Below are 15414 nucleotides of genomic sequence, written 5' to 3'. Positions count from 1 at the left end.
ATCCAGAGATGGTCGCAGTGCTTATGTTTATGCAGTTGAGCGATTATCGATGGTCTGTGCATGTGTCTTAGTCACACTGCGCATGCGTCAATTTTTATTACCGATGTCGCTTGCAGTTAGGTTTTATTCACAAAGTGATTGACAGACATGGACTGTTTGTTGATGCCAACGGGGTGGGGGTGGTGACTCAAACGCAGGCGCGTCTCGGCCTTATGCGGGGCGTGTTCCTGCCTGCAACTGCGTTCCCGTATGCATTAAGAATGGCTCCAGCGTCTCAGTTCCCGCACCCATTCTGCACAACCACAGGGTTACTGAGAAGGTTGATTGAATCTTTGTGCGCAGATGCTGGAGATTTGCACATTTTCGCACATCAGTTGCATTAGTGGACAAATCTGAATCAGGCCCAAGTCTCCAGATCTTTGCTGGTCACAGACCAGTAGGAGTCTCCAGATCTTTGCTGGTCACAGACCAGTAGGAGTCTCCAGATCTTTGCTGGTCACACTGGGCACAGACCAGTAAGAGTCCCCAGATCTTTGCTGGTCACACTGGGCACAGACCAGTAGGAGTCCCCAGATTTAAATTGGGGAAACTGGGCATAGATTAGTTGGAGTGTTCAGATCTTTACTGGTCACATTGGGCACAGACCAGTAGGAGTCCCCGGCTCTGTACTGGTCACAGTCCAGTAAGAGTCCCAGATTTAAATTGGTCAAACTGGGCATAGATTAGTTGGAGTCACTAGATCTGTACTGGGCACACTGGGCATGGACCCACAAGAGTCCCCGGATCTGTACTGGCTACACAAGCCAGGTCCCCGGCTCTGTACTGGTCAAACTGGGCACATACCAGTCAGAGTCTCAGGATCTTTACTGAACTGGTCACTGTAGCACAGACCAGTAGGAGTCAGCGGATCTGTATTGGTTTGCACTGGTCAGGTCCCCGGATCTGTACTGGTTCTGGTCGCGCTGGGCAGGTCCCGGATATGTACTGGTCACAATGTGCACAGTCCAGTAGAAACCCCGGATCTGTTCTTGTTACACTTGGCACTGACCAGTACTGTCCCATGCTCTGTACTGGTCGCACTGGGCATCTCCCAGCAACGAAGCATCAGTTTAGAAATAAGAAATCCTGGGAAAGGAGGCGTGGTCCCATCACTTTTCCTCCCCTCTCTGATAGCTATTGGCTGCCATCTCTACAGCCCCGCCCCTTCTCCCAGATCCCCAGCCAATGAGCTCCCGCCTGTCACCTCGTCCGCCCGTATCGCCACCAGCCTGGCAGTGCCGAGCGTGGCTCTTCACCGGGAACATCAGCTGGTGCCGGCTCCGGGATCATGGGTGCTGCGGGCTTCACCTGGCATCTGTGCCTGCTCCTCACTCTCCTCTATCGGGGCAGCTTCACCGGAGGCAGCGGGCTCCCAGGTAAGGGCGGCTGCATCTGCCCCCCATCCCCTGCAAAGTTCCCTGAGAGCCGGGACCCCTGTGCAGACCCTCTGGTTCCTGACTACTATTGGTGCAGTGGCATCAGGGATCAAGCGCTGGGGACAATTTATCTGCACAGGGCAGTGCCCTGTACATATACAGCATTATCATGCTTTTATAGGAAGGGAACTCATTTATATTTGATAGTCTGCTCCGCATAAGTGCTGTATTTATATTTATTATGTTATCTAATAGTGTGAGACCTGGATTGTGTCATTGTATTGCTCCATACACTCCTGAATTACTTCATATATCCCCATACTACACTTTATTGCCCCATACACCCCCAATGCACTGCTGTATTACTCCATACACCCCCTATGTATAACTGTATTACTCCATACAGCCCCTATGTATTCCTGTATTACTCCATACACCCCCTATGTATTCCTGTATTACTCCATACACCCCCTATGTATTCCTGTATTACTTCAGTTCATACACTCTCATACTCCCATTTAGTACTCCATACAACCCCATGCATTCCTGTATTACTTCATAGTTCATACACCTTCATACCCTCCTTTATTATTTCATACACCGCTATGCACTCCTGTTTTACTCCCTACACCCCATATGCACATCAGTATAACTCCATAAACCCCAAGCACTCCTCTATTACTCCATACACTCCCCCCATGGACTCCTCTATTATTCCATTCACCCCCATGCACTCCTCTATTACTCCATACACCCACATGCATTCCTTTATTCTCATGTATTACTTCTTACACCCTATATACTCCTTTATTACTCCATGCACCAAAACTGCACTCCTGTATTACTGCATACACCCCCATACACTTATCTAGTGCTCCATACACCCCCACACACTCCTCTATTACCCCACACACTCCTCTAATACTCCTTACATCCCCATGCATGCCTCTATTACTGCATACACCCCCATGCACTCCTCTATTACTGCATTCACCCCATGCACTCCTCTATTACTGCATACACCCCAATGCACTCCTCTATTACCTCACACACTCCTCTAATACTCCTTACATCCCCATGCATGCCTCTATTACTGCATACATCCCCATGCATGCCTCTATTACTGCATACACCCCCATGCACGCCTCTATTACTGCAGACACCCTAATGCACTCCACTATTACTGCATACACATGAATGCACTCCTCTATTACTGCATACACCCCCATGCACTCCTCTATTACTGCATACACCCCCATGCACTCCTCTATTACTGCATACACCCCATGCACTCCTCTATTACTGCATACACCCCCATGCACTCCTCTATTACTGCATACACCCCCATGCACTCCTCTGTTACTGCATGCACTCCTCTGTTACTGCATACACCCCAATGCACTCCTCTATTACTGCATACACCCCCATGCACTCTATTACTGCATACACCCCATGCACTCCTCTATTACTGCATACACCCCATGCACTCCTCTATTACTCCATACACCCCATGCACTCCTCTATTACTGCATACACATCAATGCACTCCTCTATTACTGCATACACCCCCATGCACTCCTCTATTACTGCATACACCCCCATGCACTCCTCTATTACTGCATACACATCAATGCACTCCTCTATTACTGCATACACCCCAATGCACTCCCCCATTACTGCATACACCACAATGCACTCCTCTATTACTGCACACATCAATGCACTCCTCTATTACTGCATACACCCCCATGCACTCCTCTATTACTGCATACACCCCCATGCACTCCTCTATTACTGCATACACCCCCATGCACTCCTCCATTACTGCATACACCCCAATGCACTCCTCTATTACTGCACACACCCCAATGCACTCCTCTATTACTGCACACACCCCAATGCACTCCTCTATTACTGCATACACCCCAATGCACTCCTCCATTACTGCATACACCCCAATGCACTCCTCTATTACTGCATACACCCCAATGCACTTCTCTGTTACTCCATACACCCCCATGCACTCTATTACTCCATACACTTTCATGCACTCTATTATTCTATACACCTTCATGCACTCCTGTGTTACCCCATACACCCTCATTCACTCCTCTGTCCTACCCAGTCTGGGATGGCAAACTGTAGAAATAACATTATTTGCACACTTTCCCCAAGTTCCATTTAAGCAACTAATCATATTTAAACCTGCTCTGCTTGCCTGTTCCCCCCCCCCTTCCTTAGCATTCTTCTATTCATGCCCCCCAATCATATCTCTTAATTTGGTTATTCTTGTAAACCCTCCCCCCCTCCTTCCCCTATCTGTCATTACAGAGACCTTGATTTAAGGAGTAGAAGTTTTGCATTTCACATTTTAGTCTTCTTTAAATTCCTGACACCCCTACGGCAATTTCTAATTTTATTTAAATGTAATGTGGCTGTGTGACTTAGTCAGAGAGGATCTTTCCGGGCTTGTTTTGAATACATCCCAGTTGGCTGTCCTGACATGCATCCTTTTGCTGGGTCAGTATAGTGAGATTATGATGTAGCTGTATATTTTATTGTATAACTACAACACCTGCAACATGTTACTTATATGCAAAAAAAAAACATTCTGCAAATCTGCTGATCACCCCCATACACTAGCAATCTACAGCCCCAATCCATCTGTGAAATCCAACATGTTGGACAATCTGATTTAACAATTCCAGCCACTTTTTGGTTGCAATCTGCGATCTGTGAAGCCCATACACTGCAGATTTTTTTTAATACACAATCATCTGCAAATTGAAGAATTGCCACAATCGATTGCTGATGTATGGGGGCCTTAACTCCTTGCCTGCAATCTGCTAATTGTAATTGCTGGAAAGTAAAGATTATATCATTATTATTTATTTTAGCAGCTGAAAGACATGTTGCGGACACATTTCGGTTATTTACTTAGCGTGTGTAATCTCTCTGCTCTTTCATCTCAGTCATTTCTTAATTATCTTTTTTTTTACTGAGCCCCAGATGTTTGTGTAGCATAAAATTGTGAAAAGGATCAATTAAAACAGAATTTCCAACAAGACAAATATAAGTATTTACATAGGAGGCATCAAAACGTTGCCTCAGGTCATTATCTTTTTATTCTGGTCTCACCGCCTAGGGTGGGGGGAAGGGGGGTGGGCACAGCAGGTTTAACACAGAGAAACACCACAGTTGTATATTGCCCACTGTCAGCGGCTGTGTAGATACTAACCCTATCAGGAATTATACATGTACACAGCAAGACATTTTTTATTTTTTATTTTATAAAAGGATTAATTGCTCCAGTTAATTATTAATAACAAATAAATCAATAAATTGTGGTCTTCTTCTCTAATTGCCTGCAGGCCAGACTAATCTCGCCCCAACACATTGTTATTTCCTTTAATTGTTTAATTATATTTTTCTTTCACAGGCCCTCCGCTCAGCCATGACAAAACCCCTTTATGTCACCTGTGTCGATGGTCCGCCATCTGTTTTCTATCATTAACAATAGTTATAACCTGCAAATAAATCGCTGTATAGCTCTGTTAGCTATTAGATCTTTGCTTGGCATCGATTAAACTGATCTGTGTGATGACTTTTTAAGTACAACGATGTTTCGCAAGAGTTGCTGTTATGTTTTATCTATATTTTATAATATTTTTTCTTTTTTTTTTTAGTGATTAATGTTTTTTCTTTCTTTTTTTTTTTTGTCCTCTCATTACAGACAGTGATGAGTGTGCAGAGGGGACAGACGACTGTCACATTGACGCCATCTGTCAGAACACGCCAAAATCTTACAAATGTATCTGCAAGCCGGGTTACAAGGGAGAGGGAAAACAGTGCGAAGGTAGGGAGAGCAGTCGGCCAACACTTCCTATTTGTTTGCACTGCGGAATCTTCGTAAATAGCTGAATTCCTGAAACGATTAATGCAGATTTACAGCTGCTTGCCCTCCAGGATTGGTGTTTATTGGCTGCGAGCCCCTGCTGTGTCTGTTAATTGTTTTGAAGTACAGATACTTCTCGAAGGAGTCACTCATTGATGCATGCTGACCACTGTGTGTGTGTGTGTGTGCCTCTGTCCACAAAACAATATACATGTACAATGATCTGCAACTATCTTTAGAATTTAAAGCTGTTTTTTTTGTACCATTGTGCTCCGGGCTGTGCGTACGGCAATGATCTTTCACTGTGGAGCTTGTTCTGTTTGTCAAAGTTACTTGTGCCCATTCTGTCTCTGTGTTGTAGGTTGAAATTCATGCCATGGCATGGAAAAAGTGTACCTGTGTTATAGGACCTACAGATGGAGTGGGTCTTATTGCAGCGAGCTGTGCACCGTGCCTAAACGTGAAAACGTGACCATGATCTAGTTTGATGGCTCTATGACATATTCAAATTTATTTCCAAAAATACTGTGACATGGTACACAGCGAGCTGCAATAAACTCTGTCTAGAAGCTTTCAAGATTGCTAGCCATTATAGGCTCCACGTGTCTTGTTTTCCTCTACATCGCCCCTATAAATAGATTGTAAGCTTGCGAGCAGGGCCTTCCGACCCATATATTTTACCGTTATTACCCAGTTTTGTTCTATTAATGTTTCCAATTGTAAAGCGGAAACAAAATATGTTACGCTATATAAGAAACTGTTAATAAATAATCAAATACAATACACATATAAATGCTTAAAAGCAGGAAGCCTGGTGTGCATTAAAGGAATGCGCCCCCCCCCCCCCCCAAGTTCTCAGCCTTATGTCAGATATCTGCTTCCATATAGGAACTTTTTTTTTTTTTTAAATAACTTTCTTTGTTTTAGGATTATTGGTCCTAAAACTCCTCCTTATTATTACATGTGAATGTGAAAATACCCCCTTCTCTTATAACCTATGTTATTATAACATTAACTACGATCTGGATCAATGCTGCCATCGGTCAGTATATTTACGGACTTTAGATTGTAAGCTCTTCTGGACTATTCTTCCTGTTGTTTCTTGTTTGAGCAAATGTAAAAAAAAAAAATAATAATTCTGCAGTTGTTATAATGCCTGTTTGCTGGAGATCTTGATGTTTTTATAAATCAAGCAAGGAAACAACTAATTTAGAAAACACCATCAGATGTGGAAGTTATAGTACAGTTGTAATCACAGTGATGTCATAATAATATATAGGCTAGGTGCTTATGTATACAAAAAAGAACAGTATTTCAGGGGAAGTTTGATTTTTACCGTAAGTAATAACTGGCTATATGATGAGAAATAATAACAGATACGGCCGGGTACAAACTAGAACAACGGCAAATCGGGATGATGGTCGGGACTAATTCCCTTCGTCCTGGACCATCCGTGATTGCCGTACACACTGTGCAATTTAAAGAACTACGGAACGATATCTCGTCCCGTCCTTCATTAAACTGTGCCACCTCGTACACAATACTTTCTGATTGGCCGTGCCAACGAAAATTTATTGTGTACGTCCCGCAAGAGTGCGCGATTGTGCATACACACTGCACGATATGCACGAATTGTCATTCCAATTTGCCTGGAAACGATAAATCGTGCAGATATGCTTGCAGTCTGTGTACCTGGCCATGGAGACTGATATATCATTTTAATTATCAATGAGGCAATTGACCATGGTGTAGTTAACAAACATCTATATTGACCTTATAGTCTATAAATGAATGAGGCTTAAAAGGAAATAAGGTGGGTGCGTAATGCAAAGTCTGGGTTTATTTATGAAAATGAAATGGAGAAAGTGGAGTGGCTGTTTATCAGGGATTTTCCCCTAGATCAGATCGGGATGTACAGTAGTTTATAAATCCTCCCCACCTCTTCCCTCCATACACAGTAAAGGTCTTGTTACGTCTGGGACACCCAAGCATTCCATATTTGCTGATGACCTAGATAGTTTTGGAAGGAGAAGCCTGAAGGCCCTCCGTAAGTGCCACCCATCATATAATCACTTAAATATCCCTAATATTAGTTAGGGAGTAGGCAAATCTTTGGAGTTGGTATGGCCAGGGTCCACACAGACAGCTTGGACCAGGATCGGATACTTTAGGTGCCTCTTAGGTCTGAGTAGCAAGGAGGTCGGCCAGTGAGTGGGGGTAAATCGAACACTCCTCTATCTCTATCCATCTACCCCTTGAAGGATGCAAATATATTTGTTGGGCAATTGTAACATGATCCAGTTTAATAGTATTAATTCTATCTATCTATCTATCTATCTATCTATCTATCTATCTATCTATCTATCTATCTATCTATCTATCCATCCATCTCATATTAATATTATTATCATCATTTATTTATATGGCGCCACAAGTGTTCCCCACGCCTTACAAAGTACATAAACAAATAGGTGACCAGTGACTTACAGTACAGTACAATACAATGCAGGACAAGGACATGGATAATATACATTGCTACATTAGCGACCATAACACCCACATAAGCAGCAGAGCATAAGCAACTAAGTGTTAGGTGCCCTAGTGGGGAGTAAGAAGTAGATGAAAGTAAAGTAGGGAGAAGCACAAGAGGGTAGAGGGCCCTGCTCGTAAGAGCTTACATTCTAAAGGGGAGGGGCAGACAAACAGATATGACACAGGTGGGGTAGACAGGGAGGAAAGAACATGTAGCAGCAAGTTAGAAATCTTGGAGGCGGGAGTGGGAGGAAGTAATCAGTTGTCATGAGAGGCAGCGAGCATTAGTTGAACAAAGCGGGCGGACAGCAGAGTGAAGGGAGATGAGATCAGAGATGTAAATGGGAGAAGATTGGGTGAGGGCTTTGTAAGCGATCATGAGAACCTTGAATTGGGTTCTGAAGGGGAAGGGGGAGCCATTATAGGGCTTGTAGGAGAGGTGAGGCGGGAAGCAATCGGGAAGCCGACTGCCTAAATACCGGCAGCCGGTTTCCCGACTGTCATATCCCAGCAAGGGTGAAATGCCGGGCGTCTAGATGTAGACGCCCGCATTTCCCCGACGCGGGGAGACCGGCGCCTGGCATCCCGATCGTAGTGATGCCGGGCGCCACGAGCGGACAGCCGCGGGGGGGAGGGTTAGGTTTAGGGCTCCCGGGGGGGACTTAGGGTTAGGCACCCCCCCGGGGGACTTAGGTTTAGGCAGCGGGGAAGGGGGTGGTTAGGGTTAGGCACTTAGAGGGGGGATTAGGGTTAGGCACTTGGGGGGGAAGTTAGGGTTAGGCACCCCTAAGGAGGGTTAGGGTTAGGGGGGTTAGGTTAGTAGATACTTACCTATCCACGATCGGGATTTCCAGCGCTGTCGGGTTTCCGCTGCTTCTAACTCTGCTCTTGTCGGGCTGCCACTGACGGGAATCGAACCGCAGCGGCCGGCGGTATTTCATACCCATTCCGGTGAGGCAGATGTAGAGCGTTTGGAGAGGAAGATGAGCGAGCAGCAGCTTTGAGGACAGACTGGAGATGAGAGAGATGGGATTTGGGGAGGCCAGATAGGAGGAGGTTACAGTAGTCCAACCTGGAGATGACCAGTGAATGTATGAGGGTTTTAGTAGCATCCTGGGTGACATAGAGTCTGATCTTGGAAATATTTTTGAGATGGAAATGACAGGACTGCGAGAGGTCTGGATATGAGGTTTGGTTTGAAGGAGAGGGATGAGTACAGGATAACTCCAAGACAGCGCCCTTTGGGGCTAGATGAGATAGTTGTGCCATCAATTGATAAAGAAATAGTGGGAAGATATGAGTCAATAGAGATGGGGAGAGATCTCATCAGGAAAGGTAGATCTGAGTATCATCAGCATAGAGATGATAATGGAGGTCAAAAAAGCTGATGAGTTCACCTAGAGAAGACGTATAGAGGAAGAATAGGTTAGGTCCAATATCAAAACAGAAACACCTACTGTAAGAAGCTGTGGGGGGGAAGAGGAGTCATAAGAGGAAACAGAGAAGGATCGGTCAGAGAGATAAGTGGATAGCCAGGAGAGGGCAGTGTCAAATAGACCAAGGGATTGAATGATTTGCAGCAGGAGAGGGTGATCCACAGTGACGAAAACAACAGAGAGGTCAAGGAGAATGAGCAGAGAGTAGTGGCCCTTGGATTTGGCAGCAAGGAGGTTGTTGCTGACTTTCGTGAGGACAGTTTCAGTGGCCAGACTGAAAAGGGTCAAGGAGGGAGTGGGAGGAAAGAAATGTGGTGAGGTGGTTGCAAACAATACGCTCAAGGAGTTTTGAGGCAAAAGGGAGGAGAGAGATGGGTCAGTAGATAGAGAGAATGTTAGGATCAGTGGTAGGTTTTTTAAGAATGAGGGAGATAAGGGCATACTTGAATGCATATGGGACAGTGCTTGATGTGAAAGAGAGATTAAGGAGGTGGGCAAGTTGGGTGCAGGCAGAAGGAAAGAGGTAGCAGAGGAGGTGGGAGGGGATAGGGTCGAGGGGAGAGGTGGAAGGGGGGAGGACCAGATGAGGGCCATGACTTCCTCTCCAGATACAGGGGAGAAGGATGTCAGAGTTGGTAAAATGGATGGGGAGGGGTGTTCCAGGAAAGGAGGAGGTGGAGAGCTGGGGGACTGGTTGGATATGATATCCTGACATATGGAATCAATTTTAGATGTTAAGTAGGTAGCAAAGTCAACGCCAGAGAGTGAGGAGGGGGTGGGTGGAAGAGGGAGTTAAAGGTGTTGAAGAGACGCTGGGGATTTGAGGACTGAGATGAGATGAGGTTCTTGAAATATGACTGTTTAGAGAGGGAAAGGACACCACTGTAGGGTGAGAGCATACATTTGAAGTGGAGAAAATCTGCCTTAGAGCGTGATCTCTACTGTTGCTCGGCGGTTCGTGAACACTTTTGCCAGTATCTGGTGCATTTGGAATGCCAGGGCTGGGGTGTGGATCTGCAAGGGTGAGTAGTGATCACCGGAGCAACAGAGTCAAGAGCAGAAGTAAGGGAGGCATTGTATAGGGAAGCAGCTGGTTCGGGGCAGGAGAGAGAGAGGATATGGGAGGGAAGTGAGTCAAGCAGGGAAGAAAAGGAAATGGTGTCAATAGCCTCAATGTTACGCTTACTGATGGTGGCTTTAGGAGGTAGAGGAGGGGAAGGAGAGAGGGATAGGTTAAAAGAGAGAAGTTGATGGTCAGAGAGGGGTAATGGGGATTTGGAGTAATCAGAAATATCTCAACAGTGAGTGAAGACCAGATCAAGCGAATGCCCACTCACATGGGAGAGTGAGGAGGTCCATTGGGAGAGGCCAAATAAAGACGTAACGATGAGGAGTTTGGTGGCAGAGGATTCTGTGGGGATATCAATTGGAATATTGATGTCACCTAGGATAATAGAGGGAAGGTCTGAGGACAGAAAGTGAGGGAGCCAGGAAGCAAAGTTGTCAAGGAACTTGGAGATACGGCCAGGGGGACGGTAAATGACAGCTACTCTGAGGTGTACTGGTTGGAAGAGGCGTACAACATGAAGTTCAAATGTAGAGAATGTAAGGGATGGTTCTGAGGGTATGAGTTGGTATGAATAACTGGGGGATAGAAGGACCCCCACACCACCACCATGGTGCCCTCCAGGCCGGGGGGTGTGGGAGATGGTGAGGCACCCAGAGGAGAGAGCTGCAGGAGAAGTGGTGTCAGAGGATGAAATCCAGGTTTCAGTAATGGCTAGGAGAGTCGGGGAGTTGTAGATGAAAAGGTTATGGGTGGGGGCCAGTTTATTACAGACTGATCTGGCATTCCAGAGGGCACAGGATAGAGGGACAGAGTTTGTGGGAGAGATGTGAATGAGATCATCAGGGTTGCTGTAGCATGGAGGTGAGATTAATTTTGGGGACCGAGATGGATAGAGTGTAGAGATCGTGTGGGCTCCAGTGCTAGGAGGGGAACCTGTAGGAGGTGGGCAGGGAGGGAGAATAATGAGATGTGGATGGAGGTGGGGTGAAGTGACAGGGAGAGGAGGGTAGGAGTAGAGATTAACAGTGTGGTAGTAGGACCCCGGTGGGGTGTAGGAGAACGAAAGTGGAGTAATGGGAGAAGAGGGGGAAGAAGACAGACAGAGAAGGGGAGATAAGGGGAGGAGGAAATGGAGGAGACCAGGGGGAAAGGATAAAGGTGTAAGCAAGGGGCAGAACAAAAGATTAGGTAGACATTGAGTGAATGGAGTTGAAGAAACATGGTCATGGTAAAGATGAGGTACAGTGTCTGCACAACAAAAGTTTATTATTGAGTTTAATAAAAGTGGAGATTTGAAGGGAGCAGAAATTGAATATTAGAGTAGACAGTGGTAGGAGCTAGATGATGTAAGACTAGGCAAATGAGCTAAGGTAAGAAGACAATATTAGAGAGCTAAACTGACATTAACACAGATACAGTATGCATTAAGATTATATGCAGGGCCGGACTGGGACTAAAAATCAGCCCTGGCATTTGAAGCACACAGGCCCACCTGCTGTCGACTTTATGCACAAAAAACATGCCGGTGCTAGTAAAATGTGGGCTATCACTAGTGTTCACTCTAGGGCCGGCAGCAGTCAGGGCGCCAGACCTAGAGACAAGGCACTTCTGCACGCTCCTATGACAGGCCCCCTTTTTATCTACTGGGGGCGTGCCCGGCACTTCCGGACATGCCGGGCAGCCCCCAAGCGCTGCGGTCACTGTGAATGGATGCCGGGCGCATGCACCCAGTGTGCGTGATTTATTTAAAGAGCACATATTTTATTACTCTGTCATGTTAGGGGGGTGTTATATTTAAAGAGCATATATTTTATCACTCTGCCATGTTAAATTATTTAACATGACAGAGTGGTAAAATATATGCTCTTTAAATATATCACGCCCCTTACATGACAGAATGATAAGTGGCAGGAGGACTATGGGAGACAATGAAGATGCTGGGCGCCAGAACTGAAGGGGCTCCTCCTCAAATCACCTACAATATATTCACCCCACTTAGGGCTGTAAAGATGGGGGGGACACCAAATGATAACTTGCCTCCGCGGGCATCTGTGATGAACTAACGCCACTGGCGGGAGAAGCTGGGGACAGGAAGAGGCTGACAGGGAGAGGCAGTGGGTGACATAGAAGATGACGGGGAGAGGCAGTGGGTGACATAGAGGATGACGGGGAGAGGCAGTGGGTGACAGAGGATGACGGGGAGAGGCAGTGGGTGACATAGAGGATGACGGGGAGAGGCAGTGGGTGACATAGCGGATGACGGGGAGAGGCAGTGGGTGACATAGAGGATGACGGGGAGAGGCAGTGGGTGACATAGAAGATGACAGGGAAAGGCAGTGGGTGACATAGAGGATGACGGGGAGAGGCACTGGGTGACATAGCGGATGACGGGGAGAGGCAGTAGGTGACAGAGGATGACGGGGAGAGGCAGTGGGTGACATAGCAGATGACGGGGAGAGGCAGTGGGTGACAGAGGATGATTGGGAGAGGCAGTGGGTGACATAGCGGATGACGGGGAGAGGCAGTGGGTGACATAGCGGATGACGGGGAGAGGCAGTGGGTGACATAGAGGATGACGGGGAGAGGCAGTGGGTGACAGAGGATGACGGGGAGAGGCAGTGGGTGACATAACGGATGACGGGGAGAGGCAGTGGGTGACAGATGATGACGGGGAGAGGCAGTGGGTGACATAGTGGATGACAGGGAGAGGCAGTGGGTGACATAGAAGATGCCGGGGTGAGGCAGTGGGTGACAGAGGATGACGGGGAGAGGCAGTGGGTGACATAGAGGATGACGGGGAGAGGCAGTGGGTGACATAGAGGATGACGGGGAGAGGCAGTGGGTGACAGAGGATGACGGGGAGAGGCAGTGGGTGACATAGCGGATGACGGGGAGAGGCAGTGGGTGACAGAGGATGACGGGGAGAGGCAGTTGGTGACATAGTGGATGACGGGGAGAAGCAGTGGGTGACATAGAGGATGACGGGGAGAGGCAGTGGGTGACATAGTGGATGACGGGGAGAGGCAGTGGGTGACATAGCGGATGACGGGCAGAGGCAGTGGGTGACATAGCGGATGACGGGGAGAGGCAGTGGGTGACAGATGATGACGGGGAGAGGCAGTGGGTGACATAGCGGATGATGGGGAGAGGCAGTGGGTGACATAGCGGATGACGGGAAGAGGCAGTAGGTGACAGAGGATGACAGGGAGAGGCAGTGGGTGACATAGAAGATGACGGGGTGAGGCAGTGGGTGACAGATGATGACGGGGAGAGGCAGTGGGTGACATAGCGGATGACGGGGAGAAGCAGTGGGTGACAGGATGACGGGGAGAGGCAGTGGGTGACATAGAGGATGACGGGGAGAGGCAGTGGGTGACATAGAGGATGACGGGGAGAGGCAGTGGGTGACAGAGGATGACGGGGAGAGGCAGTGGGTGACATAGCGGATGACGGGGAGAGGCAGTGGGTGACAGAGGATGACGGGGAGAGGCAGTTGGTGACATAGTGGATGACGGGGAGAGGCAGTGGGTGACATAGAGGATGACGGGGAGAGGCAGTGGGTGACATAGTGGATGACGGGGAGAGGCAGTGGGTGACATAGCGGATGACGGGGAGAGGCAGTGGGTGACATAGCGGATGACGGGGAGAGGCAGTGGGTGACATAGCGGATGACGGGGAGAGGCAGTGGATGACATAGCGGATGACGGGAAGAGGCAGTGGGTGACAGGGAGAAGGTAACGGGTAGAGGTAGTGGTCGATGTGGAGAGAGGCAAAGGGTGACAGGGAGAAGGTGATGGAGAGAGGCAATGGGCGACACCAGGGAGAGGCAGTGGGCGACAAAATGAAATGGGTGACAGAGGGGCGGCAGTAGGAGACAGAGTATGATGGTGAAAGGCAGTGTGTGGCAGGGAGCAGTAGTGGGTGACGCCTGGTAGAGGGTGAAAGGCAGTGGGTGATGGGGAGAGGCTGTGGGTGATATATAGGAGGGCACTGGGCTAGATGGAAAGGGGCAGTGAGATGGTGTTGGTAAGTGGGGGACAATAGGCTGGAAAAGGGGGTACAGTGGACTGAATGAGGGTGGGGCATTGACTGGACTGTCTGGGTATTCTTGCTGAGGGGCAGTTAGATGGGACGGTGGGCTGATTGGGGAGCGAAGGGAAGAGACACTGGACTGGCAGGGTGGCAGTCACTGCAATGAGGGGTCAGTGAGATAGTGGGGAACACTGGGCTGGATGGGGGGTCACTGTGGATAGGTGGACAGGGTAGGATGGGAAAGGACAGGAAGATGAGGTTGGTAGGTGGGAACACAAGGCTGAATGAGGGTGACCACTATGACTGGCTTGGGGGTTCTATGTGGGGGGCAGTGAGATGGATGCAGTGGGATGGTTGGGGAGGAAATGTGGGAGACACTGGGCTTGCAGGATAGGAGACAGTGGGATGGGGGGTCAGTAATGGTTGGGAACACTTGGTTGGAGAAGGGGTAAACACTGGGATGGGAGCACTGACCTGCTGCTGTTCCATTTCTGCTGGCCCCGCACATTTGCTGTAGCACCGATCACTCACACGGCAGCCTCCTGAGCAGTCCTTCAGCTCCGGCCGCTGCTGCTGGGATGTGGGAGACTGGATCTCACCTGGAGTGCCCATGGCTTCCTTTCCCTTGCGGTCCGGTACATCCTCCCGCCGAGTACAGTGACAGAGGTTGATAACGCCTGGCCATGAGCCCCGCCCCCGCCGCGCATCCTCTAACCTGGCAGCCGCAGCGTCTAATAACGTCACGACGGGGCTGCGTGATGACGTGTCCGGACATAGCACCGGCCAGTGTAGCAAGTAGCCAGCTCACAGGAGCTGGCTAAATAGCCTCCAGCCGCACAGGTTCACATGACCGCCTGCCGCGTTATGACGTCATTATGCAGTGATGCAGCCGCGGTGAATGTGAAAACCGCAGTGCCAGCTGTAAGCCTGCGCTCTGCCGCATCGGCCCATCTGCCCATCGGCCCTTCTGGCATTTGCCAGAAGTGCCCGATGGCCAGTCCGACCCTGATTATATGTAAAGCACAGAGCCAGCAC

General features: G+C 48.4%; 1 protein-coding gene across 4 annotated transcripts in view; it reads left to right on the top strand.

Annotated features, from left to right (window-relative positions):
* The first annotated feature begins 1323 nt into the window (after positions 1-1323).
* SCUBE1 (signal peptide, CUB domain and EGF like domain containing 1) overlaps positions 1324-15414 on the top strand; it is a 326927-nt gene continuing 312836 nt past the window's right edge. For all 4 annotated transcript variants that reach the window (XM_088478384.1, XM_088478382.1, XM_088478383.1 and 1 more), the window contains exons 1-2: positions 1324-1415; positions 5149-5271. In XM_088478384.1, coding sequence (XP_088334510.1) covers positions 1328-1415; positions 5149-5271 — 211 coding nt within the window. In that variant the 5' untranslated portion in view covers positions 1324-1327. The remainder of the gene's footprint in view (positions 1416-5148; positions 5272-15414) is intronic.

This window comes from Taudactylus pleione, unplaced genomic scaffold, assembly GCF_031769625.1.
Source record: "Taudactylus pleione unplaced genomic scaffold, aTauple2 ptg000212l, whole genome shotgun sequence".
Taxonomy (NCBI): domain Eukaryota; kingdom Metazoa; phylum Chordata; class Amphibia; order Anura; family Myobatrachidae; genus Taudactylus; species Taudactylus pleione.
Note: the sequence above shows the minus strand (reverse complement) of the source record. Positions and strands in the feature narration are given on the sequence as shown.